The sequence below is a fragment of the Chaetomium globosum genome, genomic scaffold (assembly GCF_000143365.1).
Source record: "Chaetomium globosum CBS 148.51 scaffold_1 genomic scaffold, whole genome shotgun sequence".
Lineage (NCBI taxonomy): Eukaryota > Fungi > Ascomycota > Sordariomycetes > Sordariales > Chaetomiaceae > Chaetomium > Chaetomium globosum.
Genome location: NT_165976.1, coordinates 3,700,159 through 3,727,223, shown reverse-complemented (window position 1 = coordinate 3,727,223; position 27,065 = coordinate 3,700,159). Strand labels below are relative to the sequence as shown.

Here is a 27,065-nt window from a genome sequence, read left to right as displayed (position 1 = left end):
TTATCGGAAGATGCGAAGGGTCGCGTCGGTGATCCTAGTTGCCTACGGAGGCCCCGTTGAGTCTTGCAATAATCGGTATTATCGTGGCCGATGGCTAATGGTTGCCGGTTTAGAACGTTTGTCGGGGCAAGATAGGTTGGGCGAGGGGAATCGCGAACCTTCAGGCTCGAAAGTTGAAGCGGGGGGAGGGCGTATGGTACCCCGCGATTTTGATCGTGCGAGAGGTAAATAGTAACTGGGAAAACGAGCCCTTTGCTCCTCCTTGCTGCAAGTAAAACTGAAGCTGGGAGTCGGTGTGTGGAATGGTGAAAGGTTGGGTTCGGGCCCGGATACTGGAAAATGAAACTGTTGTGCAAGGCACAGTTGACAGGCTCTCCTCGGCTTGCGTTGAAGGCGGCCAACCTGTGACGCAAGGACCTAACAGCCCGAAGCCGGATCATTCAGATCCGACCCCGCCAAACCAACAGTGGCGGATTACTGGGGTTAGGGTTGTACTAAGACTTCGTAGACTCGACATGGAACTCCCTCCCTAAGTGAGCTAATACAGCGGTACACAATCAATATGCACAAGTAAAAGAACGGATGAAAGTAACTCCTGCTATACCTGGTAAGCATATTGTAGACCTTTTGAGGATAACATAACAATGCAAGGCGGTCTTTGAAGATTAGCAATCTTCCATGGATGCTTCGCTCCCCTGCTTAGTAACATGAAAGGTTAGCGGCGAAGCTGGGGCTCCTTTGAGCTTTCCAGGCCTGTCTTGCGTGTGCTGGGGCAGCCTGTCAGGAATCAGGGCACAGCTGATGCGGCACTGCTGCAGCCTCTGGCGTCCAACCCCACGTCGAACCCCAACACCTAACCTCAGCCAAAGACTTCCAGTGCTTTAAAGAAGTTCCGAGCTGCATCCGGGCTTGATTCCATTGTAGCTGACCCGATTACTTCAAGAATTATTTTGGCTTTTGTAACACCACATATCCGAATAGCCCATGAGAACTTCCATCATTTCATGAGCACGACCTCGAGTGCCCAACTCCACTTCCCTTCAACCTCCTCCATTCCCGCATTGGAAGTCACTCGGAAGCAAACAGCGGGAGACCCTGAGTATGGCAGCCCAAGTTGATGCAAAGAGAGAACTAGATCTCATAGAAAAGGTGGAATGGCGAATCCTCTCTGCATCCTCTGATGAAACGAAGCTTCAGGGGCTCTTGAAGGTGTACCTTGCCCCGTTGCTGTTGAAGGCTGGGAGCGAGCATGCGTCGGTTCGGAACAAGGTAACACATTCACCGGCGCCTTTCTTGGGCCAGGAATACGACACTAACCGCGCTAGTCATAGGTCATAGCCACATGCCAGACCATCAATAAACTGATCAAAGTACCAGGGTATGTGGTCCAGGCGTCCTTGATCAAGCCCAGGCGGGGCGACTGACATTGACATTGACACCTTGGAATAGCATCGTGCTCCCGGTTGGTGCCCTGCTGGACCAGTACAAGGCGACGGAACAGGCCCTTGTCCGTCACTTCGACCTGATCTACGTACAACACAGCGTAGCGAAGCTGGACGCTGATGAGCACCGGGCCCTCGCCCCTAAAGCTCTCCATGGCATCAGCAGGGGATCGCCGAGCTCACTCAGCCAACTCTTCAGTATCGCCCTGCGAATGCTTCCCGCAGTCAAGATTCCTTCACGAGGAAGCAAGGAAGATGTTGACTTCCGAGAAACCATGGGCCTAGCAGACCCAGAGGATGCCAAGTTCGTCGCAGAGTGGCTTGGGAAGCTGCTGTTGCTGCGGACAAATGCGACAGGCCCAACTCAGTCACCGGGTTTGATCGAGGCAGACATCAACTTCCTCACATCTGGCAAGCCGGATGCTTGGAACCCTGCGGCCGGCGGGTTAAACCTTGCGGAAACCCGAATCCAAGTCGTCAACTTGCTGGCTAGCGGCGCCTTTACCGACGAAGAGAAGTTTATCCCCGCCATTTACGCCGCGGCTAGCTCAGACTACCGCGTATCCGGCGTTGGGGATGACATGCTGAAAAGGAGCTCTGTCTCGCTCGAAGATCAAATCCTGGTTCGAAAACTGTTTGAAGCACACTCTCGGTTGCCAGCTCCGTACCGCATTCGCATTCTTGGGATTCTAAGCAAGTCAGAAGCAGCTACCACTTTTACCGCTGAAATCCTTGCTGCATTCCGCTTGAACGTCACCCTTCAAACTGAGTCGGGTGACGCCATGCAAATCGACGGCCAACCATCCGCCGTAAAGTCCTCGGGTTTGGAACGCAACAAGCTCCATCGAGCACTATTTGAGTTCATCAACTGGGTGGCGCGCATCGGTTCCGGCAAAACTGACTACGGCAAGATCGGCCCACCCCTAGTTGGTCTACTCCGAGACTTTGTCAGGGACCAAGGCTGGCCTAAGCCCGTACGCCAGTCGATTGACGAGAGCACTCTGCGCTCAAGGGCGTACGAGACCATCGGTATCCTTGCCAAAGGGGCGGTCATGTCAGACAGCGAACGACTCTCTTTGACCGGGTGGCTGTTTCGCTCCCTCTCTGAGGATCCGACCCCTGACGTTGTCGTCAACATTGACGGCGCCTTGTCCAGTCTCACAAGTCTGTTCAAGCCCCCACACGGGTTTTCCATCAACACGCAACTCCAGTCAATCCTCCTGACGTATATGACGCTAAAGGACGACGATGGAGATGCCGTCCGGAGCTCCCGTCACGCTGTCACCAAGTGGGCCAACAATTGTCTGCTCTTCTCTGACGTGTACGCGCGCTGGATCGATGTTCTCGCGATCGCTGGACGACCAGACGAGCGCAGCGACGTGGTCGAGGAGGGCCAGAAGGGGTTAGACCCATGGACGTATTACGCCAACGACGACAAGTCGCGGGCTTTGCCCGACTGGAAAGAGATGGTTCAGATGTTCTTCAAGGACTCTATCGTGCCGCTCAACGCTACTTCACTATGGGGCAACCAAGGAATGGACGTAGACGATACAGGCGTCTTTGTCAACTTTTCTGCCCCATCACTCCTAGCTTTTCCCGTCGCTGTCGATTATTGCAAGCGGATCTTATTCCTGACAGCGCTCAAGGACTTTCAGGTTGAGCCTGGATGGGAGCGGCGGCTTGGGACGCTTTTGCAAACCGACTTGTCCAGCCGGCTGACGATTCGGCAATACCTGTCCCCGTTCACCCGCCAGGAGCACGCTCTCTCCCGCCTCTTGCGAGCTGCATTTGAGGGAATGATCATGGAAGACGCGAGGATCGCTGAGCCGTGTGCCCGAGCGTTTGTCGACATCGCGTCGCTGTCGCCACGGGCCATCTTAGCACACCTAGCCCCCCGGTCGATCGAGCTCCTGCCTTTGATCAGGTCCAATAAGAAGGAGCTCCGGGTGTTTGGATCACGGGCCTTTGGAATTCTTGCGGCTCATCCTTCAAACACAGCCGAGGCGGTCGCTAGCTTCAAGGAATCACTGTCCAGCATCGCAGGAAACCTCACCACGGCGGTGGGATCGGAGCTGAATGCTGTCGAGGGCGCGTTCGTGGCTCTTGGTCATTTGGTCTCGAGGCGGATCTACTACGCCGCAGATGGGGCTGACAGTACAGCTACCAACCTTGGCGAGATATTACCAACACTTCAGGCGGTTTCTTCCAAAACAACGTCTACTCAGGAGGCGCTATTCGAGGCGTACTCCCAACTTTGGACCGCGGGCATCCAGGCGGTACCGGAAAATAGCAACGCCGGAGAGAGTCTCCATTCTGTCTTGTCCAAGGAGTTCATCGATCCACTCGTGATCCATGCGAAGAAGAGCAACGAGAAGGCCATCACCGCCCTCGGACGGCTTGCAATCTCGGCTCCAGTATCCGGAGCGGCAGACGGCAACGCAACCGATGACACACTCGGTTTGATCCTCGAGAAGTTGTACTCCTTGTACGAAATCAGGCAGGCCGAGGTGCACTTTGCTGTCGGTGAAGCCATCGCAGCGGCAGTTGCATGCTGGAACGCCGACGTCGTGCGGCTCACTGTCGATGTGCAAGCCGAAACAGCTAACTACGAAGTCCCCAAGCGCGGTGCGCGTCTTACCAAAGTCCTGGAGAAGCTCCTAACAGACTGCAAGACCACTAAGCCATCTTTGCTCAAGGCTTCGGGTATCTGGTTGTTTTGCGTCATTCAACACTGCTCTCACTTGGAGGAGATCCAGTCGAGACTTCGAGAGTGCCAGGTTGCGTTCATGCGTCTTCTCAGCGCAAGAGACGAGCTTGTCCAGGAGACCGCCTCCCGAGGGCTCGCGTTGGTGTACGAAAAGGGTGACGCGGACCTCAAGGGCGAACTCGTTCGAGATCTCGTTTCCTCATTCACGGGTTCCGGGCCACAGCTCAAAGTCGATCAGGAGACGGAGCTCTTCGACGCTGGCGCCCTCCCCACCGGCGATGGAAAGTCCGTCACTTCGTACAAGGACATCGTCAGCCTGGCAAACGAGGTTGGCGATCCGAGTTTAGTTTACAAGTTCATGTCGCTCGCGACCAATGCCGCGACCTGGTCCACTCGATCCGCCTTTGGGCGCTTCGGGATCAGCAACATCCTCTCTGAGTCCGAGATCGACCCCAAGCTTTACCCAAAGCTCTACCGTTACCGCTTCGACCCTAACCAGAACGTCCAGCGCTCGATGAACGATATTTGGAAGGCATTGGTGAAAGACCAAAAGACCGTCATGGAGACACATTTTGACAGCATCATGAAGGATTTGCTAAAGAGCATCCTCGGCAAAGAATGGCGTGTCCGTGAGGCCAGCTGCGCTGCCATCTCTGACCTGGTGTCTGGCCGGCCTTTCCCCATGTACGAGCCATACTACAAGGATATCTGGACCGCGGCACTCAAAGTACTTGACGACGTCAAGGCCACGGTGCGTAACGCGGCGCTACATCTCTGCATTGCACTCTCCACGACGCTTGTCCGCCAACTCGAGGAATCCGGCTCTACCTCAACGGCCAATGCCATGATGAACGAAGCTCTCCCATTCCTACTCTCCGACAAGGGCATAGAGAGCGGTGCCGAAGATGTGAAAGTATTCGCCACCATCACCGTCATGAAGATCGCCAAGAGCGGCGGCGATGCCCTCAAGCCCTACATTCCCACCATGGTCCCGCACCTCCTCGATCTCTTGAGCACCATCGAGCCCGAAGCCATCAACTACCACTACCAACGCGCGGGCGAAGACAACCGCGAGAAGATCGACAAGCTCCGCAGCGCCATGGTCTCGCGCAGCCCCATCGCCGAAGCCATCGACAACTGCCTCCGCAGCGTCGACGTCTCCGTCATGAAAGACTTTGCGCCCAAGCTCCAAGACTCCGTCAAAACCGCCCTCGGCATGCCCACCAAGATCGGCTGCGCCCGCGTCATCTCGACCCTCGCCACCCGGCACACCCTCACCTTCGCCCCCCACTCCCCCACCTTCCTCACCCTCCTCGAGAAGCAAACCCTCGACCGCAACGACGAAGTCAGCCAAAACTACGCCCGCGCCGCCGCCTACCTCCTGCGCATCATCCCCACCCCGGACGCCAAAACCCGCTTCGCCGACCACCTCGTCACCCTCTACCTCACCTCGACGGACGAAACCCGCCGCCAAAAGGTCGCCGACGCCGTGCTCGCCGTTGCCAAGATCTCCCCGGACCACTTCGCCGCCCTCGAGACCCATCTCCTGCCCTTCGCCTTCCTCGCCCGCCACGACACCGACGACTACGTGCGCAAGGCCGCCCGCGACGTCTGGGACGCCCAGGCGGGGAGCACCGCCCTCACCGTCGTGCGCTACCTGCGCGAGGTCGTCGCGCTGGTGGAGGCCTGTCTGGGCACCGCCCAGTGGGCGCTGAAGCATGCGGGCGCGTTGGCGGTCGCGGCGGCCGTGGAGGGGGTGGTGGGCGCGGGCGAGGCGTCCGGCAGAGCGAATGTTGATGCGTTGGCGGCGGTGTGGCCCGTTTATGATAGGGCGCTGGCGCTGAAAGACGTTTGAAGAGAAGGAGAAGTTTGCTGGAGCCGCTGCCCGAGTTTGTCAAGGCGGCGAGAGCGCTGTGGGAGGCGGATGCGGGTTTGGCGGCGCAGTTGAATAAGGTGGTGGTGAGGGAGGCCAAGCGTAATAATGAGGTGTACCGGCCGCATGCGTTTGCGTGTTTGTGGAAGGTTGCTGCGGAGAGGGAGGACCTGGACATGCTGGGGGAGATTGTGGGGATTGTGGAGCCGTATCTTGCGGTGGAGGAGGAGGAGGAAGATGGCGATGCGATGGATGTTGACCCGCCTAAGGGTGGGAAGGGGGCGAGGGGGGGGATGGATCTCAAGGCCCAGACGGTTTGGGCTGCTACGGAAGCCGTTGTGAAGGGGTACAACCGGATCGAAATGAAGAAACGCCCTGTGGCTATTCTTCGGGAGATTGTCCTCGCGCTTGAGACCGCAGCTGGTGGTGGCAAGGGGAAGGCCCTCAACGCCCGGTCGCCGTGTGTTGCGAAGCCGGAGTTTGCGGCCGTCCGCCGGGCGTTTTGGTATGACTGCGTGCGGGAGGTCCTGGAGGAGGCGCTCAACGAGGGTGCTGTCCCTGATGGTGAGGGTGCTGGGTTGGAAGGTAAACGTGAGCTCCTCACGTGGTTTTTCAACACCCTGGATATGGAGACGGATGATTCTGGGACTGAAGACCAGCGTCTTGCGAGGGCCAAAGCAGTCAAGGCTACGATGCAGCTGGGCAAGGGCATCGGGCTCGAGGCGGATACGGAGTGGGTGTCGGGGGTGAAGACGGCGGTTGATACCGCTGTGGGTAGGGAGAGGTCGCTTGAGGTGCAGAAGGCATGGCGGGAGTGTCTGGTGCTGCTCAAGTAGACAGGTAGGTAGTTCAGTGTGAGGGTGGCCCTCACTACGAATAGCTACCCAATTTGCTTTACTTGATGTTTATGATGAACTCTCGCATCTGCTCCGCTTCGTGTCTGCTTCCTTCGTTTCTGCCTCACCGGTTCATAATCGCCTATCTTCAATCTCAGAGGATGGGCACCCTTTCAGACAGAGTGCGGGTTTGTAGTGGATTCTGCCCACATCTCTCATACATTCCCAGTCCGTAGTTTGCGCATTCACACAGTCACCGCATAACTATAACTCGGGCATTGACTTCAATGACCCAGGCGCTTTTGGATTACAATGAGTGAGGCGGCGGACACCGAATTGTCGGGCCTACCTTGTATCGCCTTTTTTATGAGAGGAGCCTATAAACTCACCTCCATCCGGCACTTCGTATCATTCATGAATTCAACATTTACCACTCCCAAACATGCGTTCCATCCGAAAGCTTTAACTTCTATAACTGATAACTACCGGAGGTTCATTCGTTGCTTATCCGAGTCACGAGATCGAAAGATGGCGAACATTATACAGGATAACGCAGTGTCTAAGACTGAACAATAATACTATGAAGTCACCTAGCCATCTCTGATTAGATGCTAAAGTGCCTTTGGGTTGTCTTTCTTTACGAAGTTGCTACTATAGGTAATCGTATTTCTCGTGATCCCAGGTAACAAGTCACAACAATATCATGTGGCTGTGGTTGGTTGTCCCTCGCAACCATCGGGTTAACCTTTTTTTCCTCGATCACATACTCCGAACAACTAACACACGGCACTCGCGGCCGGCGAAGCCTTTGGCCACATGGGTGGCGTTGTCGTCTTCTCTTTTTCGACGACTGAGAAGTAAAATATGGAACACGCCACCTCTCAGGTGACTGGTGAGAGCACTGGTCCTCGCTGCTTCACCGACGACGTCACTGGAAGAGCAATGCGGGCCATGCGTTTGGAGTGAGAATGCCAACGGGAGTGACATCTGAATCTTTGGCCACTTCTCCGCCACCTAGGCAACCAGGCAACGGCGCCTCGGGAGACTCCGGGTGGAGATGGCGATCTCAAGACGGTGGTGGCAGGTCTAAGCTTTTGATTGAATCACCTCAGCTAATAGCAACGATTCACGATGATGCAATACCCCACTCTCCCATCTCTGGTGACGACGATGGTGTCTAAGTGAAGTCTTGTCAGATCGCTTCCCCGCACACTAGAAACTGGTGCTCGGGCCCTCGAGGTCAGAGCGCCGTCTGTTGACGACAGTGACGGCACTAGTTGTCTCAGACGCCGTCGGCGAATCAGTGTGATCAGCGCGGGCAGATTGGAAAGCTGTCGTTTGCAACACCCCGTGGGCTGTTCTCGGTTCTTGGCCCAGAGTCAGTCTTTACCGTCTTCTCGGAGGTCTGACAGAGTCGCAGGAAGCCGGGCTGCATGTATGTACGTTGATAGTGCCTTTGAGTTTGGACAACCCCGCCCTTACTGAGGCCAAGATGGGCAATGGGTGACCACGAACTTCTTGGTCGTTGTGGAGGACTGCCATGCCCGTCAGTGGTTGGGGTGCCAATGCGCCCCTGCAGCCTAACCGCTGTTGTGCGGCTCCGGCTGTTTGGCCAAATCGGACCGTTGCAGCTGGGGCACCGCACAAGAAATGGTTGCCACGATGCCAGGTGTGTGCTTTGTTTGATGCAGAGCCTAACGGTGAAAGGTGTTACGGTTACCTGGTTGACTCAGCGACCTCTCGCGGGGCGGTGCACTGCCCGGTTACTTGGCCAGGAAATCGTCGATATCGCGCAGATGACGAGGGTTGACGGGGTCCTCAGGCTGCCTTGCCCTTGTCCTTGACACTGGCGATGTCGATTCACATGAAGAGTCGTAGCTACAAAGCGGATAGAGACGGCATTGATCAAAGTTTAGCAGACCAGATCTGGCTGATCCCGTGAGCTGACGTTGTCGACGAGAGCCTTCTATGGAGCACGACACCTGCACGGTATGTGCGGTAAGACCGCTTCGCCTTACGTGCGGGACCTGGTACATGATGGAGACGACATTCGCGCCCTCAGCATCGCAGCGAATGACGGGCGAGAAGACAGCCACAGAGCAAACACGCGGATAAGGTGATTGATAGAGACACACCCGACTTAGGATTTTAAGGGGGCGCGGGGTTTAATTCATAAGGGAACGCGGGTTGCCTTGACTGACTCGTTAAATTCTGACGTGAACACGACGGGGGATTTTCTCGCACACCTTAGCCGTACAGTCTCGATTGAAAAATGTAATCTACAGCAATCACAAAACGGGCAAAATTGACGTCGATAATAACTCCTGTTTTTGGGTGGCTTCCGGGTCAATGGTAAACGAGATCTTGGTGATCTGCACGGCATTAAGGCGGCGGGATGGTACCACCACGTGTCGCGGCCCAGATACGCAAGGGGTGAGAGAATCCACCCGACAGCGACCTTCCTCCAGCGGGAGCAGCAGACCGGCTCAAGACTGGTCAATGTCGTTGAGGGGGAATCAGCTGGCCTCGGTCTAGGCTTGACAATCGGTGAGTGCGTATCAGTGGTACGATCTGATTAAGCCGGTTGATTCGTTGATCAATTTCATGCAGGTGATCGGAAGGGTGCAGTTGACTTGCATGTACATAATCTGCACATCTGCACATGCCTTTCCATGCAGACCCCGGGGCCGAATCATCACCGTCTGCCCTTGAGTCCTGTGTACGGAGGAGTTGGAAGGGCAATGTCCCAGCATCGGATCGTGAAAAGTCGCCGGCTCATATGACGGCGGAGCGATGCGCTACATCGGCTGCAGAGGAAGCGCGAATGCTGGTGAGAGGGTGAAGGGGCTGAGGGGATAAAAATCCCCGTGGCGATGCCGACACCCGAATGGAATTTCGATTCGCTCCACACTGCCATGACGTCCGACTGGGCCGGCTTCAAGGCGAGACTGGCGACGTCAGCCAGTAGGAAAGCTGGGACGGGATCTTTCAACAGCTTCCAGTCTGTGCGCCTCTCCAGCTTCAAACGCCTACCCCTGCTGAGCCCTAAACATAGTGGGGAAGGGTGTTTCTGCCCAGCCAGGCTAGCCTCCCAGCGCTTCAAGAAACAACACGACAACACAACGCAACCGCAGCTGGGTTTTGGCGGCCGGTCCGAGACATTGGCTGCTCATATCCGTCTTGCTTGCGCTGTCGAGGCGCCAAACTAACAACAAAGAATGGTCGCCCCGGGGAGTCGAGGGTCGAAGATAAGATCCATTGTCGCATGCGTGAGGGCTCCGTTCATTGTCACATTCCGCCATGAACCGCAACCTTGAAGCCAAGCAAGACGCGATTTGTATGGATGTACATAATTCGTACACGTACCTGAAACGAAACAAATGACGTTGTTTGGATTGTCACTTGAGCACTGCATGTGACCTGACTATCAATGCTACCTCCAGCTGGACGTTTGGCGAGTTGAAGCTTAACGGGCGGCGATGCAATGGGGGCACGGAAGGGTGTGTCCCTAGGTCCATCAAAATTTGTTCGCTCTTCCAATGGCTTGCGCATCATCTCCATGAGGGTCCTGGGGCGCACTCCGCTGGGCGGGAAGCAGCAACCATTGCCGTAAAATCTTGTGATCTGTCGGAAGCTGCAGCAGTGGAGACTGAGCGGTCGAAGCAGCAAAATGTCTGGACGCTGAGGGATCGCTGGCAACTCGCCCGACCTTGAGCTTTTTGATCGGGTGGCGGAAGTGGCCATCGCTCCATGTACAAGATACCTACATACAGGTATGCGCTTGCCTGCGTCGTGTAACAAACACACTGAACGAGCACGGGGAGGCTTGAGGGGCATCCCCATTGCTGCAGAAGCCGGGAGTGTATCAGCAAAACCCAAGTCGGTATATTTTGGGGGTGTTTATTGTATTTTGGTAGGTTCTAGTTTGGGACACGTAGCAATCAATTACCTAGGCTGTTCGGGATGATACATTGCATTGTCGTTGTGTTTTTCGCGGGTTTTGACTTCTTCACCCCGCCGTCCGTGATACGGAGTCGCCGGAGAAAACGGCCGGCGAGCGTGCACCCCAACGTTGTATTGTGGTAGCCTGGGGGTGTGTTTTGCGCAGCCGGGTGCATGGCACTCAGTAACAGCAGGGGCTGCCGACGAGATCGTTGCGCTTGGGTCGGCCGCTTTGGGCTGGGCTTTCCCCACCCTACCAATCCACTCGACAGGCAAATTCTCCTCTCGACACTCGGCGCCTTCCCAGTTTTCTATCTCCCACACTGCATTCTCTCCACAGCGCCCCTTCAGTCTCTGCTCTGTTTTTTCCTTTTCGTTTCTGCCCCTCTACCACCCGCTCCCCGCGTGCTCCTCTGCTGTTTTTTTTCTCCTTGCGCCCAGTACTGCTTGCGATTTCGAAAAGCATCGTTTTGCTGTGTCCGTTGCGGCCATTGTGTCGCACTTGGCGTCATTGCTTCCGGCAGTCTTTTTCGGCAGTCGAGACAAGACCACGTCTCGTCTTCCCCGTAATCGCCTGTCAACCGCTTCGTGGCATAAGGATAGGAGATTTTCTAGCCACCAGCTTTCTGTAACAGTAAGTTCCATTACCCCTGCCAGTGAATCGTGTTTGTCAGGCCTCTGGATATTGTACCTCGGATCAAGTGGAGCTGGATGCTGTGGTCGGATATGGGACGGAACTTTGGTCGTGGCGCGCGGGTGGGCTTGGACGTCTAAGCGGTGACTGCTGGTTCCGGATACTGGATTTGTCTACGACACTCCTTGGGTAATCCCTCGACTTCCGTTCGCGATGCGCCCCTTCGAATCCACCTCCGCCGCCGTCGAACTGCGAGAACTCCAGTAGCCTCCTCGGACCTTAAACCCTCACCATCCGCGAATCGCCGTATAATCGTTCGTGATACTCGATGTGCCGAAACTTCTCGCCGGAGTGCACCGCCGTTGGTCTTGGGAGATTGGATCGAACTACTGGGAGGGGAGGGGGGAGACTTTGCGTGCGAGGTTCCATCGGAGTGCGACGGTACATAAACTTTACCGATTCCCAACATTCGCTACAGCCAATCGAGGAGGCTTCCCTATGCCGTCAATTATGCCGTACCCCTGTCGAGCAGTTGGGACCTGTGGGAGCAGACCTTGGATGGAAATCAGTCGATCCTGCGTTGAATACCTTCAGCCTTGCGGCCAATCTTCCGAACGAAACTCGGAAGTTGCGGTCCCCTGGCCCTGGTGTTAGTCTTTGGACATCAGGAGATTTCTCCACAACGAATTCCTCCTGGCGCTTTGATACGAGCGTTGATACAAGCGCGTCCGCCGTTACAAATCACCATCGCTTGGTGTCTTCAGCTTGACGGTAGAAATTCGTTTCAGGTTTCCTCTGTGCTCATAGCACCCGCTTTGGTTGTGGACGGACGCCCAAGGGACCAGCCAAGGGTAGCAGTCATTTCGCATCCCTTCTTGGGGATGGAAACTCATAGACTCTCACGAAACACATGGGTTTCAACGAGCACGGTGTTTTCTGGTCCTTGCCGCAACAATCACCGAAGATGTCCCCTCGAGTGGCCGTTTTGGTATTCCGAGGTCTCAGGGCTACTGGGGTACCTTCGACACGTTCTGGGGGAGACCGAATGGCAGCGGTGTTGGGGTTCACACTCCGGACGACCGTACCCGTGCTCCACCATGGTTGTGGATATGAGGCTCGAGGTCAGCAATTCTACTAGGGCAATTCCTAGCCACGGAGGGGTATGACGTCGAGAGCGAAAATGAGGATTCAGTCAAACTCAGGATATGGCCTGGCTCAACCAACTCTTGCGTCCTGCATCATGTCCCGCGATCGGACTTGGTGAGGTGCCCTTGTCTGTCCTCGAGGGCTCGCTCCAGCGGCGCAAGACAGGTCTTTCCAGAGAGCTGCCCAGCCGCCCGCCAACGCAGACACCATGCGATCTCCAACTCGTCTCGAAGCCTGTCTACGAATTTGCGCTTCCTACGCGGCTCACACCGGCCACATTTCAAGACCATTACGGAGGCTCAGTGGTGCCAGCGGCCGGATTACTTCCTTGAGGCTTCATTCTGCGGTGATGCACAGAGCTCCGAAGCTGTTGGTTTTCCTCTCGCCTTGAAGAGGTTCCTGTATTCGCCATGCGATTTCGTCCATGCAACGGCGATCTTGCAACTTGACGGTGCCCTTCCCGGTCTTGGTTCCTTTGCTGGTTCCACCGTTCTACTCGGTCCCTGAGTCCCAAGCAAGGTCCGGTTTCGCACGCCGCTCGCCCGATCACTTCTCCCCAGCCTCTCCGAAGCGTTGTACGAGTACGGGCTTACACGACAAACCAAATCTCGAGCATTATTGGTGCTGGCAATGTTCCAGTTTACGAACCCTTCGCCCTGAGCCATCGCCACCCGGACTGCTATTTCTTACTCGTGCTCTGCAGCAATCACTCCTGCTTTCTTCGGATGCTAACGATATCCTCAACAGGCTGCATTTGGTTTGGTTCGAGCGTATTTCGGATACCGTTGAACCCTCGCCAGGATCCAGTATCCGACTTCGCTTCGAGGGGCCAGCTTTACTCTTCCGTATTCATTCCGAATCTTCTGCCCTTACCCGTTTTGTCTTATCGGGACTTGCCCAAGGCTTCCGCGATCTCTTCGTATCTTCGAACGCTGCTCTTCGGGGTCTGAGTTTCACGGCGTCAAGGCGTCAATCACAAGAGTTGTTCTTCGGATCCTGGATACCGTCTTCGATTTGGCTCAACTTCATTACAGCGGTTTGCCCGTGAGCGTTTCAGATTCCACTAGGCAAATTTACACTGCCCTTGCCTCAACTTGATCGGTATGTCTTTGACTCTCTATTTATCGTAAGCGGCGCCACGGGTTTCGATTCCTGCGGCTTCGGTCGGCCTGCTGTCTCTTTGGTTCTGCCAGCCGGGCCTCCCAGGAAAGCGGCCGCACGCAGGCGTGGTTAGCAGGGATCCCTTGGCGTCAAGATCAAGCTCGGCGTCAAGATCAAGCTCGGCGTCACTGCGGATGGCCCAGGCCGTCCGCCGGAGTTCTCATCTAACGCTTGGCACATCGCGCGAGACGCCTGAAGCAACAACAACCCGATCGCTTGCCCACGTCCGTCATCTGACGCAAGCTGTGATCTCATTTTGCTTCTCCATAGACACGGTGGCTAACGGGCACGGGTATCCTAGGTCTGCGGAAAACATTGCAACGGATCACCATTCTACTCCTTGCGTCCTTACCCCACGAGTCCTCGTCAAATTCGCTGTGGGTGACCCTGTTACTGCCTCATTCTGCCTGACCGCCCCTTTCATTTCACCTCTCGGGATGGCAAGGTGCTTTCCCGCCCACTTTACCAGACCCCTTGCCTTTTGGGGAGATGGAGGCGCGCACCAGGGCTGTGGGCCGAGCACAAAGGTGGCCCTGCCTTCAACATCCCAGAGGGTGGCCGCCCAAATCCCAAAGCCTGGTTCCCCACACACCGCGCCTTTTTCCATCCACCCCTTGTTGCTTATGTGAATGCTGACTTCGACAGGCATATTCTTCGGCGTTGGTCTCTTCCTTGTAGAACGTTGCTAGGTAAGTAACGGGTTTTCTGGTGTTATCCACGCACACAAACTCCTCTCTCATCTCCGTACCCTCGAGAAAACACATAAAATATCCTGGGATGAAGTCGGTCTCACTACACTATTCCGAGTAGACATTCTCGAAGTCTTGGGCGCGACTCGAGATCCTCTCTTTTCTTCCAAATTTGAACACTCGTTGCGAGGCTCGCCATTATAAAGCCTGTGCTACGATCCTAACTACAACTCCACCAGCCTTACTGCCTGAACAACTGGGGCGAGGGTCAGTGCTTGTTGCCCGATTCCGACTTCATTTGGCATTCTCCTTCTCGCACGAGTCAGGGATTTGATTCACAATGGGGGGTTATGCAGATGCCTGTTGTTTTTTGTTTACACGGGGGTTCATGTAAACAACTAACCCACTCACCTCACCTTCTCGTTCTTCGGGGGCGATGTGGGAGGCGAGATATCAGGTGCAAACATGGGATGAAGGTTACGTGGCAGCCTGCGGAGTACCCACCCTAGATACGATCTCCGGGCAGGATCTCGATTTCATCGTTGATCGACCTGAAAGTCTCGAGCGAGACATCAGATGGGTGGTTGGGTTGGGGTTGTGTGGAAGTTCACGTGATACCATACCCCGTACCCATCTGGAGTATCCTCTCCCTTGGGACCCTCCGCTTGGGGCCATATAAACTACCCCGTCCCGCTTCCTTTTTCACCTCTCTCACCTCTCTTTCTACCCTCCTCCCTCCACCCTCTTTCCACCCTCTTTCTCTGTCATCTAAGTTCCAGCCCCTCCATATAAACTGGACCTTCCCATTTTCCTTTCCCCTCGCGTTCTACTTCCCTCCACCATCTTTCTCTACCAACCACCGCCACCTTTAGCGCGTTCGGCGACTTGACCACTTCTTTCGCCCAGCTTCGTGCGTTCGTACGATCATTAACCACCAACTCTACAGCTCTGAATCATCATTTCATCGGCGATATCATCGTTTCTACGTCGAACACAAGTAAGTTATTACTTTTTTCTTCTGTCTCCCGAGCGAGTTGGCCGCCTTGGATCATCGGTTCCTAAGAGTCGATTTTCTCTGCCCTCGAGCTTCCTGTTACATTAAGCGAACATCACGCTCAGTTCGACCTTGTAATCCCTCGGGTTATCCTCCGTTTTTACTCTTGCCCAAGTATGATTCTTGGACTCAGCTAATATTGTTGATAGAATCATGGCTGAATATACCGCTACCGGCCCCCCGGGCGCTGCCACTAACGGCTCGAACATCAACGGCAACGGCGATGCCAACTTCGCCCCCCCCGCCCCTATGCCCAGCTCCAACGAAGCTGCCAAAACTTTGTGGTACGTTGGCGTCATTATCGCGTTTCTCAAATCTATCGGCTAACAATCGTGCTAGGATGGGCGAAATGGAGGGTTGGATGGACGAAACTTTTATTAAGAACATCTGTCGCACTGTCCTTGGTGAAGATGTCCAGGTCAAGGTCATCCGTGACCGCAACTCCGGGTATGTCACTCTTCTTTTTCCCTAGACATTGCCTGTATGTGCTAATCCGAAGCTCTTCTAGCAATGCTGGTTATTGCTTCGTCGAATTTTCGACCCCTGAGGCCGCCCAGAAGGCTCTAAGCCTTAATGGCACACCGGTGCCGAATTCTACCCGGGTTTTCAAACTTAACTGGGCGTCCGGCGGTGGTCTCGTCGACAGACGGTATAACCTCCAGGCCCACTATCGTCATAAACTCCTCCTAACCAAGTTACAGGGATGACCGGGGCCCCGAATATAGCATCTTTGTGGGCGACCTCGGCCCGGAGGTCAACGAGTTCGTCCTCGTCTCATTGTTTCAATCTCGGTTCCCATCTTGCAAATCAGCGAAGATCATGACCGATGCCATGACTGGCCAATCCCGCGGTTATGGCTTCGTCCGGTTCAGCGATGAGTCAGACCAGCAGCGTGCGTTGGTCGAGATGCAAGGCGTATACTGCGGCAACCGCCCGATGCGCATCTCCACGGCAACCCCGAAGACTCGGTATGTCGACCACTATTAGCTTCAAGATGAAAACTAATCCCCCACAGCTCTCACCAGTATGGCGGTCACGGCCAAGCCCAGGCCCAAGGTGGCAACCAGATGATGTCGGCCGTCCCGGGACATCCTGGCCCTATGTGGGGAACTCCCGCCTTTTACGGTCAAGCCACTCCCTTTAACCCGCTGCAACCCATGAACCAATTCACCGATCCCAACAACACCACCGTCTTCGTTGGTGGTCTGTCTGGCTACGTCACCGAGGATGAGCTTCGCTCGTTCTTCCAGGGATTTGGCGAGATTACCTACGTCAAGATCCCTCCCGGCAAAGGCTGCGGTTTCGTGCAGTTCGTTCATCGCCATGCCGCCGAGATGGCGATCAACCAAATGCAAGGGTATCCGATCGGAAACTCGCGTGTCCGCCTCTCTTGGGGCCGTTCGCAGAACAACTCGGGTGTCGGCACCCCTTACCGCCCGGCCCCGCCCCCTCCCCATTACATGGGCGGTGGCATGCCTCCCCATGGCGGTCCTCCCGGCCCTGGTGGCCCCTACGGTGGCCCTCCTTTCAGCGGCAACCCGACCCAGGGTCCCCCTCCTGGCCCCATGGCCGTAAGTTTGCGCTTTCCCCGCTCAGCCTCGCCTCCGAAGTCCAGTGCTAACGATCATCCACAGTAACTTTCGTTGTGAGCTCATATTACTCGTTATGTGCTGGAGTTTGGGGAAAGGTGTAACGGTCTCGGAAAAGCATCAAGGGGTTGACAGTTTGAACTTGGCTGCCCTTCTTCCCCGTTCTGGACCTCGTCTGGTTTTCACCATATCTTGCTTTGTCTTTCTGGGGCATTGCTAGGCGTTTTCCGGTTCCGCTGTTCGTGTGCTTGGCTTTCTCTCGGCGGCATACTCTCTCATGACGAGTCACGAGGAACGGATAGGATGATGGCTGGCTAAGCAGATCGTTTCTCGTTTTCATTGCGTTTCTTTTTTCTTCTGGCCGCTGCGTTCTCGCAGCAGCAGGCCTCACGTTCTTTTCGTTCGTCCCCCGCGGTCTACTTCACTGAGTTTGCCGTGCCGGGGTCAAGTCTGGGATATCAGAGAAGCTGATGGGTGAAGACATCTCGACGTCTTGGGCCCGTTTAGCTCGGAATTCTCTGGCTGGGACATGCTTGGTTGGTCCTTTCCTCCCTTGGGCGGTCCTTTGGTCCTGGTTGGTTGCTCCCGCGGCGGCTTCATTTATGGTCAGTATTTGGGGGACGCCTATTACTTCTGGCGCGATGCAATTCACATCATTCATTAAGTTACTGCGTGCTCTGTTTTGTCTTGTGGATGCGCATGTTTGTGCACCGATGCCTGCTCGCTCCTCTTTGCTTTGCCTCGTGTCACTCGTCAACTTCCTTGGTTGCTTGCTCCCTGCGGCGCCTACCGGGGCTTCCGTTGCTTCTCCTTACTGGGTATATCTCACGTGCTGTTTCTTGCCTTCAGTTCTGTGGTGTGGTTGGGGTCTTCCCGAGTACCCTGCTTTGTTCGCGCAAGCGGGTGAGCGGGCTGGGAAGCGTTACTTGGTGGTGTAGCAGGAATGCTTGGTCATGGGGCGGTCGTGTGTGTTTCGATGGATAGGTCTATTGGCTTGTTTGCCGGCAAGATGTTAGTGCCGCGTTCTACAAGGTCTTTGAGAGTCGGCGGGTTTAAGTTGTGGTCCTCGACGGCGCCAAGCTCTATTGTTTGTTCTCTGGGATGGTACCTATTTTGGTTTCTTTTAGTGTGTGGCAGTCTTTCCTTCGGGCTTAGGGCGGGCGGTTCGTTCGGGCTTAGTTTCGTCACCACGTTCTGTACCGGACATTCTTTACAAGGTGGGGTGTGGTTTTTGGGACAGAGTAACTGGATAGCTAACCTTCGAATGGGTTGTTTAACCCGACCACCGCGGTGTGAGCCTTGATGGCTGGTGAGCTGTGATGTGGTGTGATCCAAGGGAGGATTGGCGGAGTCTAGGAGAGCTGAAACAAAAAAAGTCGGGTTGAGTTAATTATTATTATTTCTCTTATCACGCTAGGTACTAAGTACATGCGGTCCCTCAGCGATTAACTCGGTAGGAAAAACCATGCCTAAGCTGGATGAAAACCTCCGCACCTCCGCTGCGGCCTTGCCGCTACCCCGTGGATCCATCTCCTCGAAAGGGCTCACCCACCTTCCGAGGTCAAAGTAACGAAATAGATAAAATGAGTCGTAACCTCTGTTCCATCGATTCCCTTCTGCTACTCCGCTTCGGCCCCGCCGCGGGCCTCTTCGTTGTTCTCATTTTCCAGCTCTACCGCCAGCCGGAACTCGTTCAGCCTCCCCAGCCCAAGCACCCACCCCACCACTATGGCAGCCTTCTCCACGTCATCTAGCCACTCCAGTAGCTCTGCGCCGTCGTCTGGCCAGGGATGAGGTTTATCTGCGGCTCCGTTGCATTCGAGTACGAGGTGTTCGAATGTCTCGCGCGCCATACCGCAGCGGCATACCGGCGTTACTACCCCGGGGACCCTCCTAGTAAAGACGAACCCTCGAAGCCCAATCTTCCCAGTCCTCGCTTGCACTAGGAGAGTACTCTTCGCCTTCGATAGCTCCCAGGCTGGGTCCCTCGACCGGTGTCGGTTCATGATAGAGGCGTCGAACCGCGCGGTCGCATCGGCCGGTTCGAGGGCCCGCCCCGGGTTCCTAGCGACCACCCTAGCTACCTCACTCTCCCATCTTCCAATCCACTCCCTTCTCATTGCCTCCTCCATCCACCTCTCGAGCTGTTTCTTGTGGTTTGGTACTGGGCCGGTCGACCCTGGCTCTAGCTCCTCCTTTTCCGGCCTTGACTCGAGGGGGTCCCACTCCTGTGCCCACCTCTTCTTCCATTCGCCTGAGCCCTTTTCCGCTGGTGCCGTTGCTATATCGGCTACCTCCCGCCGAGGTCTTCCTCTCCCCCTTCTGCGCTTCCGCCGCAGGATCGCAGCGATTGTGGCAGGGGTCTGGCGGATTAGCCTCGCCTCCTCTGATATCCTAACCCGATCCTCGAAGGCAAGGAGCCTCCTGTTGAGGTACAGGTCGATGGGTGGGCAACAGGTTTCTGTCTCCAAGCTCCGTATTGGGGTAGCCTTGTAGGCCCCAGCGACCACCCTGAGGCACTCCGATTGGATCTTTGCGAGTTCCTTTGCGGCCCCGCCTTCCACACCCCTACCTCTGTAGGGGTGTGGAAGGCTGAGGCTCCATACGCGATCGCACTGCGGATCACTTTCAAGTAGATCTCCCTCGCCCTCGCGAAGGTACACCCCCACGTCTTTGCGGCGAGCCTTGTTAGGGCACAGGTTTGGGTCTTCATCTTCTTCCTCACCGCCGCGAGGTGTGCGCGGTACCTCAGCTTCCTATCGAGCCAAACCCCAAGGAATCTAGCATCCTCAACTGGTTTCAGCTCTACCCCCCCGATCCTTAGGGTCTTCTCGATCGGGGCCCTTGCTCTCGAAAAGTGGATTAGTTCGCTCTTCGCTGGCTCGAATTCCATACCCCTCTCTGCTGCCCAACCTGCACAGTGTCCCCAGGCCTCCGCTAGGATGCCGCAGGTACCCTCCGTCGTCTCCGCTACGGCCAGGATATTGGTGTCGTCTGCGAACCCTACCACGATTGCCCCCCTTACTACCTCGAGCCTCTTGTAGAGTGTTGAGATAAACAGAAGGAAGAGGATTGGGGAGAGGGGGGACCCCTGCGGGACTCCTGCGGCCACCTCGTACCTTTCGGACATCGTCCCATCGAACCAGAGTTTTGCCGACCTCCCAGCGGTGAACGAATCGACCCATCTAAGGGTCCACAGCGGGACCCCCAGTTCTCTAAGGGTCCTTGTGAGCCATCCGTGGTGTACCCTATCGAAGGCCCCTTTGAGGTCTAGTTGAAGGAGAGATGCGTTCGCCTTATGCCGCCTCGGGTTGAGTTAAGAAAAGCCACGTTGAGTAAAAATGTTGGGTTATGTGAGTAAAAAAATCGAGACGAGTTGAACATCTGGAAGTGACAACTCCATGTCAACGACATGTAGAAAAACCCCAACTGGCGAATGGCCAAACCGGCCAGCCAATATTAGCGAGCACCCAGGGCCCAGGGCTGAACAGACAAAAGAATATGAGAAGGTCTATTTCCACTATAAGGGTCGGCTATTTCCACTCTAATACATCGCGTCTGCCCTCACTTTTTCACCGCCTCCCTGAATAGGCAAGCGGTGAGAGAGTTTCGCTGCCTGACCCATCGTCATCGCAGCCCTGCGGTCACTCTCAATTACTCCCAATCGCTGGAATCGCTGGGATCGCCCAACGACGACGTTTTCGCTCACAATGTCGGTTCTTTATGTCTATCTAGTCTGCTCTATGGCCTCTGGCTGGTCAGAATCATTGTCTAAGCTCATAGTTAGTAGTTAAAAGTGATAGGTTTCGATAGAGCTCAAGAGCTCACCAAGGCGCCCAAAATGCAGTGGGTATGTGTCTCTGAGCCTACTCGCTCCGTGGCGCGATTGACTTGGAAGTGGTGAGTTGGTGAAGGAGAGAAAGGCAGTTGAGGTGGGGTGGCAGAATAGATAGGGACCTGCAGATGTGGCAGAATCACTGATGTACCTTTTTGTCAGGGTTAGGGTTATGTATAGAGATTATAGTGGAAATAGCCAAGCCTTATAGTGGAAATAGACCTTCTCAAGAATATCGGCATTTTAGGCATGGCTCGGGAGGTGAAACCGAGCGTTCGTTCCCCGTAATATAATACACGCCTGTATCCCAAGCACGACCTGATGCTTGTATCATACATGATTCCGTAATTAAGCCCCCTTCAAAGCGAGCCAGCGCCCCGTCAAAAGCCGTATCTCTCTACCAGCTCTTCCGGAAGAGCCAGATAGTAGCAACCAGAAGCAAAGACGTAAAATATTACTTCGTACGACGGGCATCATCCAAACCCGTCCACAGGCACGCAATCATGTGCCACCCCATCGTCACTCCTTCCCACCGTGACCATCCAGGCACGGATGTATACATGTACCCTTCAAAACCTCCCCATCATAACATCGTCAAACCCCTCCGACCCCAACCCCTCCAACTCAAACAAATACCCCCCACCACCACCCTGCCCCTGCAGATGGTCACGATACATCTCATGACCGCCCTCCTGCCCATAAACAGCAGCAGCAGCAGCAGCGCCCCCCACAAACGGCAGGCTACCACCACCCACACCACCGCCACCGCCACCACACCGACAGAGCCCGTCACCCATCCCATCCAAGCACTTGAAACAGCAGCCTGTGCCACCCAGGCCACTGACCGCCGAGTCGTGCAGGTCTCGGGGACTCGCGCTCGCGCTGGCACTGGTGCTGGCAATAGTGCTGGCGCTGGTGCCGGAGCTTGCCGTCATGGTTGTTGGCTCCTCCTCCTGCCTTGCCTCCCCTTGCCGCCTGTGCGTCGTGTGTGTTGACATGGTGAGTTCATGGAGGAGGGGGGATTGGGTGGTGGGGCGTTGGCGGAGCGGTGCTGGTGGGTTGCGCGAGGGGAGGCGGGTGGAGGGGAAGGTGGAGGGTAAGGTGGTGGTGGTGGAGGGTGAGCCTTCCCGGAGGGGGGTTTGGGAGGAGGGGTGGATGGGAAAGGTGTGCTGGAGGCGGTGGTGGTGGTGGATGGGGGTTGGTGGAAGCGGCGGCATGTTGCTGCTGAGGGTGGATACGTCGGACACCATGGACTCGCGGTTGGATTGGCCCAGGCTGGTGCTGCTGGTGCTGGTTGAGTAGCGGGCCGACGAGGAGGCGGTGTCGGTGGAGGACCAGCCGCTGAGGCGGTGGGCTGGGTTCATGTTGGGGAGGATGGGGCGTCGCAGGTTGGCGGCCTTGGTGGGCAGGGATGGCGGCTGTGAGTTGGGGATGGAGGAGGCTTGCGACGGTGCTGGGCTTGGGGTGTCCGTTGCGGCGCGTTGGACTTGTGGATTTGTTGGGCCCGATGCGTTTGTTCGTGCTCTGTCGAACGTGGTTGCGAAGAATTCGCTGAAGAGACGGTCCAGGTTGTCGTTCAGGCGCTGGAGGAGATGAAGATGGGCCACATCTGTGCCCGGCAGCAAGGTTCTGATGATGGAAGCAAGGCTTTTGCTGAACTCGGGTAAGAGCAGGCCGTACTCGTGGTTGACTTCATGAAGTTCCACGATCGGTTCAAAGTCTGGGTCCGGAACCTCAAGGTCGTCAGGGAACAACGCCCGCCACAGCTTGTCCCAGTCAAAATGTTCCATCCGACTGCGGAGCCTCTCCATCATCCTGGGAGTGATTCCGACGATTTCCGAGGGAGGCGTCGGACCCTCTTTCACGTCACAAACCTCATCACGCGGGGCCATAAAATGAGACTTCAACTCTTCCGCTCTGACGAAGCCCTCGTGGCACCTCGGGCAGACATAGGCCAGGGGCTCGTGTTGTTGCTGGTGGTACTTGATGATATGTTTTCTGGGAGTCTGTTAGCGGTACTGCAAGAAACCTGGGTGAGAGGCAGACTCACTTCAGTTCCGACATGGTCTTGAACGGAGCTTTCGCGCAGAACTCCCACTCGCGGCAGTTGAATCGGTAAGGACTCCTTTTACGAAAGGGGCATGGGTATTGCTCAACCTTCGGCCTCTTTCGATGGCCCGTATCGTTGCGGCCGGCTACACCGAAGCCATCTTCTTCGTCGTCTTGAAACTCTTCATCATCTTCTTCTTGGTACCCCATGGGGCGTTTCTTTTGATTGGCCCCCGATGTTCTCCCCTTTTGCCGAGAGGAGTAGCCAAACGACCCGGGGCTGGCCGACTCGGCTGATTGTGCCGCTGTTGTGACCGGTGGAAGTACCCCCATGCTGCGAGCGGACCGGATCGAGAGCGATATATCCTCCAGACACTTACAAACAGCATCAACCACCTCCTGCGGAGGCTCCGAGGACCCGAGGAAGAGATCAAACTCCGTGTTGAGAAGTTGTTTGGCAACTCTATCAGCTTGCGGAGTGCTACTCCCATCAACATCGAGCTCAGGAGCGTCATAGGTTTCGGGTAGAGGCGTAGCAACATCCTCTTCCTCCCCGTTAGCCACGGTTGACGGCGCCGCTACCTCGGGTGTCTTTTCCTTGTCGGGGTTTGGTACCGTGTCGTCGACTTCCTGGCGGTATTGACGGAGGTCTTCATCGTCCTCTTCGATCGAGCCGAAGTCTGAGGTCTGGGATATCCCCCGAATCCATGAAGCATTGCGATGCCATCGAGAAAGGTCGTTCGAGTAGACACGCCGGTGGCGATGAAGCCTAGATGCGTCGAGACTGGCGGACCCACGCCGGTGTTGCCCACCAGAAGGAGAGGAAATCGAGGTCTGCTTTAGCAAGGCACTGAGAGCCCTGATCTCGTGCATTTGCGTCGGTGGTCCAGCGTCTAGGTCCAGTGTTGATTCCCTGCTGTGGCCTCTGCTCTGGCCTCTGCTGTGGCAGAAAGTTGCGGTTGGGGCAGGTGATGTCTGCACCGTTGACTGAAGGCTGCGGGCCGAGAGGGCTTCAAAGGAAGAGACTGTAGGGGTAGTGACAGATGAGGGAACGGGACTGAAGCATCGTGGGCTGAGGGGTGGAGGTTTTGACCGCAACAGAGAGGGCCGGACTGGGTCGTTATATGCATTCATGCTTATTTCTGCATGACACCGTCCAGCGGAAGCCTGCATGAAACGAGCATTTTGTGATTCGACATCGTCATGTCCGCCTTGTTCGGGAATCCACTGCAGTGAGCGGGAGCCGAGAGAACAAGACCGACTGGGGCGGATCCCGGTAACCTGGTCGATAGCAGCCATTAAAATGAGTGTGGGTGTTGCTTGAAGCAACGATTCGTTAATTAAGAGACAGAAGAAAGGTAAGGAGTGTGAGGGTGCTCTTGGACGCGGTCAACAAACAGAAGGAAAGACAGGAAAGGAGAGGGGAGAGCTGGAAAGGGACAGTCGAAAGGGACAGCGCCAGCGTACGTCACATTGCGGAAGGGGGGAGGTCAGTAAGAATGGGGACAATGGTTCGCAAAGCTCACGAGGCCTCGCGAGGCTCTGGAAGCACGCTCGCGGCACGCTCAGGGGGGGGAAGCAGGGGAGGAGCTGAACCCCTGCATCAACCTGTCCGAAGGCGGATTTGGTTGGTTGAACGACAACGCCCAGGCATGCCATGTCGCTTCCAAGGCACCCAAGCCGAAATGTTCCAATATGATTGGTTTGGGACTTGGATCCCAGAATTCGAGATCCGGCTGCTTCTTCTGAGCTCCGGGGCCCGGAATCGGAAGCCGGCCGCTCCCCGGAGGTCGGGGCTGGGGCCCACCCGGAGCCGGGTCTCAGGATCGGAATCTTGAAACCTGACCCTCACTCGCCGCGCTGATTACCTCTAGTCGTCATGGCCGGTATAAATCGCTCTTTGCCCCCGCGGCCGGAACATCATCCCCATCGCCCCTCTGCATTCCTCCTCAGTGCTGCATCACCACTACCCGTCCTCCATTTCTCCCTACAAAAGGTCAAACTGCGCTTGTCCTGTATCAACCAGCAGCAAATAACTGCCAGTCCTACATCCAGACGTGCTACGTCACCGTTAGAAAGGCAAAAAGCACCAACCATGGACAGAGTCGCCACCTCAACCGACGCCAGGTCCGACACTCCCTATATATGCTCCATCATGATACACAACAGCTAATCCTCAAGCAGCGTGCCCCAGCCGTCGTTCACTCTCTCGAAATACATCTACGACACATCATCTGTCCAAGACAAGCTATTACAGCCCATGCAGAAGCCGGCAGCCGATCGACTTGCGGAGCTCACAGCGTCTATCAATGCAAGCATGGCGGTTTTGTCAACATCAACGCCAAGTGTCGGGTCAAATTCGAGGCTATAAGCCAAGTCCGGGTCTCAGGATATTAATGTCTATATTTGTTGTTGCCAAGTCTTGTACTTTGCCCCTATTTCTCTTCTTATATCCTCATGTCTCTTTCAATTTCTTCTTCTTACTTTCCCTTTCTCATTGTACAATTCTAGCATTTCCACACCACATGTTTGTCAAGGAGCGTTAGTTTGCACGAGACGGGGGTAGATTTGGCAGGTTAATACACGGAGTTGTCATATCCACGTGTTTCAAGGGTCCAACTATTGACAAAGGAGGAGGAGTCAGTCGTGTCTGTACAATATCCGAGTGAGAAATGCATAAACGACGGCAAATAAAGCTGCGACTTGGCTGCCGTGAAGCCACCTCAGACAGCTCGCTTTTAGCTCTCGGTCCTTAATTTCAAAACCCGTGCCTGAGACGTTGAAATCGTCTGTCTGCCTTTCCCTCACATCAGCATTACTATGAAGCAATAGCCTGAATTCCGGTGTCGACCTGGTGCAGACGCGTAGCAGGGCCTCCTGTCTCCTAAACGTAACGAGATCTGACCCCACCCTCTTTCCCAGTGTCTCGCCTTTGTCTCCCTTCCGTTCAAGTCACCTAACGACAGTTTTCCTGACCACGGCCGCCGATCATTACTCAAGGCGCGGACTTCTGCTTAAGATTCCAGCGACCGGGCCGAGCCTCAAGAGGGCTCACCAGTCCAGTCATGGGGACGCCCGAGGCCGTGTTGGCGAGGTGAGTCAACCTACGGCTCCAACATGGTTGAGCCGGCCGGAAACATGCTCGAGACCACTCGCAAGCTGTGCAAGGCCGTGTTCCGTGGCGTGGAAAGTAGTGTTGGCGGCATCGAGGATGAAAGGAGCTGGCAAGAATTTCAGTGTGGTGTCCAGAGTGGATGTCCCGAGTGCTCACCGGTCCACATGCCGTCCTCTTTGAGCGCAGTCCAGTGCCATGTAGTCCATGTCCTTTTGAATCCCTGTGAAAGGCTCCTCCCCGTTTAGCCAGGGATGTAGTTTCGGCCCCTGGAGAAGTTCTGTCGTCCCGTTGCTTCACTGTAGCGAGTCAGCTTTTGGATTTGTCTTGCCAGTGGTTGTTCCAGGATCCAAGCAACCGCCTTGGCTATGCTTGAATGTAGTATTCTCTTCTTACCTATATGCTCTCGCTCACCAAGGCCAAAGTTAGAATCTGACTGGTCTTATTCTTCGCCGCCTTGACGGAATGACAGTACAGAGCTAGGGGCGAACCGCTATCCTGGCAGTGTGTTTAGACTCCGTGTCGCCTTGGCTTTGGTTGTGGGAGAGGCTGACTAGGTTTCGCGTGTGTCCGTTCCTCCTACAAGGGATGTTAACTATCGGTTTGACGTTGTCGGCACCAGCTTGTGCCCTCCGCCACAATTCTGACTTGTGTCTTGCGGCCCCTCTTCCCAAAACCCCGTTGTGTATCCCATAGGAAGTAGCTTTCTCCCCCTCTTGACTGCATATTCCCAAAGTCTTGTACCCCTTCTCTTAACATTATATCACCACATTCTCCCTTCTCTTGGCTGCCCTTCTTTCGGAGATTCTTGGCGGTGTGGTCGGAACACGGCCCGCCTCGGAAAATCGATAGCTTTCGGTCGCGTTGGTTCAGTCGGAATATCTCACGGCGTCGCTGTGAGTCCTCTCGCCTTGTGCTTCAAAATCGGCATAGCGGGTCCTCTTCTGCTACCCCACGGTACCCCCCTCCTGTGTATTCTTTAGCAATGTACTCTCC

At 55.5% G+C, this 27,065-nt stretch overlaps 8 protein-coding genes across 8 annotated transcripts; 5 read left to right on the top strand and 3 right to left on the bottom strand.

Annotated features, from left to right (window-relative positions):
- Positions 1-1,717: 1,717 nt before the first annotated feature.
- On the top strand, positions 1,718-6,858 carry CHGG_01207 (uncharacterized protein; the record flags this gene model as incomplete). The annotated part of the gene is made up of 2 exons (XM_001220427.1): positions 1,718-5,959; positions 6,049-6,858. The coding sequence occupies 2 exons, from the start codon at positions 1,718-1,720 to the stop codon at positions 6,856-6,858; spliced, it is 5,052 nt and encodes a 1,683-aa protein (XP_001220428.1).
- Positions 6,859-10,375: 3,517 nt separating this feature from the next.
- On the bottom strand, positions 10,376-11,292 carry CHGG_01206 (uncharacterized protein; the record flags this gene model as incomplete). The annotated part of the gene is made up of 3 exons (XM_001220426.1): positions 10,376-10,621; positions 10,872-10,997; positions 11,245-11,292. The coding sequence occupies 3 exons, from the start codon at positions 11,290-11,292 to the stop codon at positions 10,376-10,378; spliced, it is 420 nt and encodes a 139-aa protein (XP_001220427.1).
- A 1,106-nt stretch (positions 11,293-12,398) lies between these two features.
- On the top strand, positions 12,399-13,087 carry CHGG_01205 (uncharacterized protein; the record flags this gene model as incomplete). The annotated part of the gene is made up of 2 exons (XM_001220425.1): positions 12,399-12,555; positions 12,627-13,087. 2 exons carry the CDS (start codon positions 12,399-12,401, stop codon positions 13,085-13,087), a joined length of 618 nt encoding a protein of 205 aa, XP_001220426.1.
- Positions 13,088-15,637: 2,550 nt separating this feature from the next.
- CHGG_01204 (uncharacterized protein) lies at positions 15,638-16,555 on the top strand (the record flags this gene model as incomplete). The annotated part of the gene is made up of 4 exons (XM_001220424.1): positions 15,638-15,768; positions 15,824-15,931; positions 16,186-16,452; positions 16,510-16,555. 4 exons carry the CDS (start codon positions 15,638-15,640, stop codon positions 16,553-16,555), a joined length of 552 nt encoding a protein of 183 aa, XP_001220425.1.
- A 2,137-nt stretch (positions 16,556-18,692) lies between these two features.
- On the bottom strand, positions 18,693-20,203 carry CHGG_01203 (uncharacterized protein; the record flags this gene model as incomplete). Its single annotated transcript, XM_001220423.1, has 2 exons — positions 18,693-19,829; positions 19,883-20,203. 2 exons carry the CDS (start codon positions 20,201-20,203, stop codon positions 18,693-18,695), a joined length of 1,458 nt encoding a protein of 485 aa, XP_001220424.1.
- Positions 20,204-21,477: 1,274 nt separating this feature from the next.
- CHGG_01202 (uncharacterized protein) lies at positions 21,478-23,830 on the bottom strand (the record flags this gene model as incomplete). The annotated part of the gene is made up of 2 exons (XM_001220422.1): positions 21,478-22,906; positions 22,959-23,830. The coding sequence occupies 2 exons, from the start codon at positions 23,828-23,830 to the stop codon at positions 21,478-21,480; spliced, it is 2,301 nt and encodes a 766-aa protein (XP_001220423.1).
- A 1,222-nt stretch (positions 23,831-25,052) lies between these two features.
- Positions 25,053-25,328, top strand: CHGG_01201 (uncharacterized protein; the record flags this gene model as incomplete). Its single annotated transcript, XM_001220421.1, has 2 exons — positions 25,053-25,084; positions 25,142-25,328. 2 exons carry the CDS (start codon positions 25,053-25,055, stop codon positions 25,326-25,328), a joined length of 219 nt encoding a protein of 72 aa, XP_001220422.1.
- Positions 25,329-26,074: 746 nt separating this feature from the next.
- CHGG_01200 (uncharacterized protein) lies at positions 26,075-26,445 on the top strand (the record flags this gene model as incomplete). The annotated part of the gene is made up of 2 exons (XM_001220420.1): positions 26,075-26,269; positions 26,404-26,445. 2 exons carry the CDS (start codon positions 26,075-26,077, stop codon positions 26,443-26,445), a joined length of 237 nt encoding a protein of 78 aa, XP_001220421.1.
- Between the last annotated feature and the right edge of the window lie 620 nt (positions 26,446-27,065).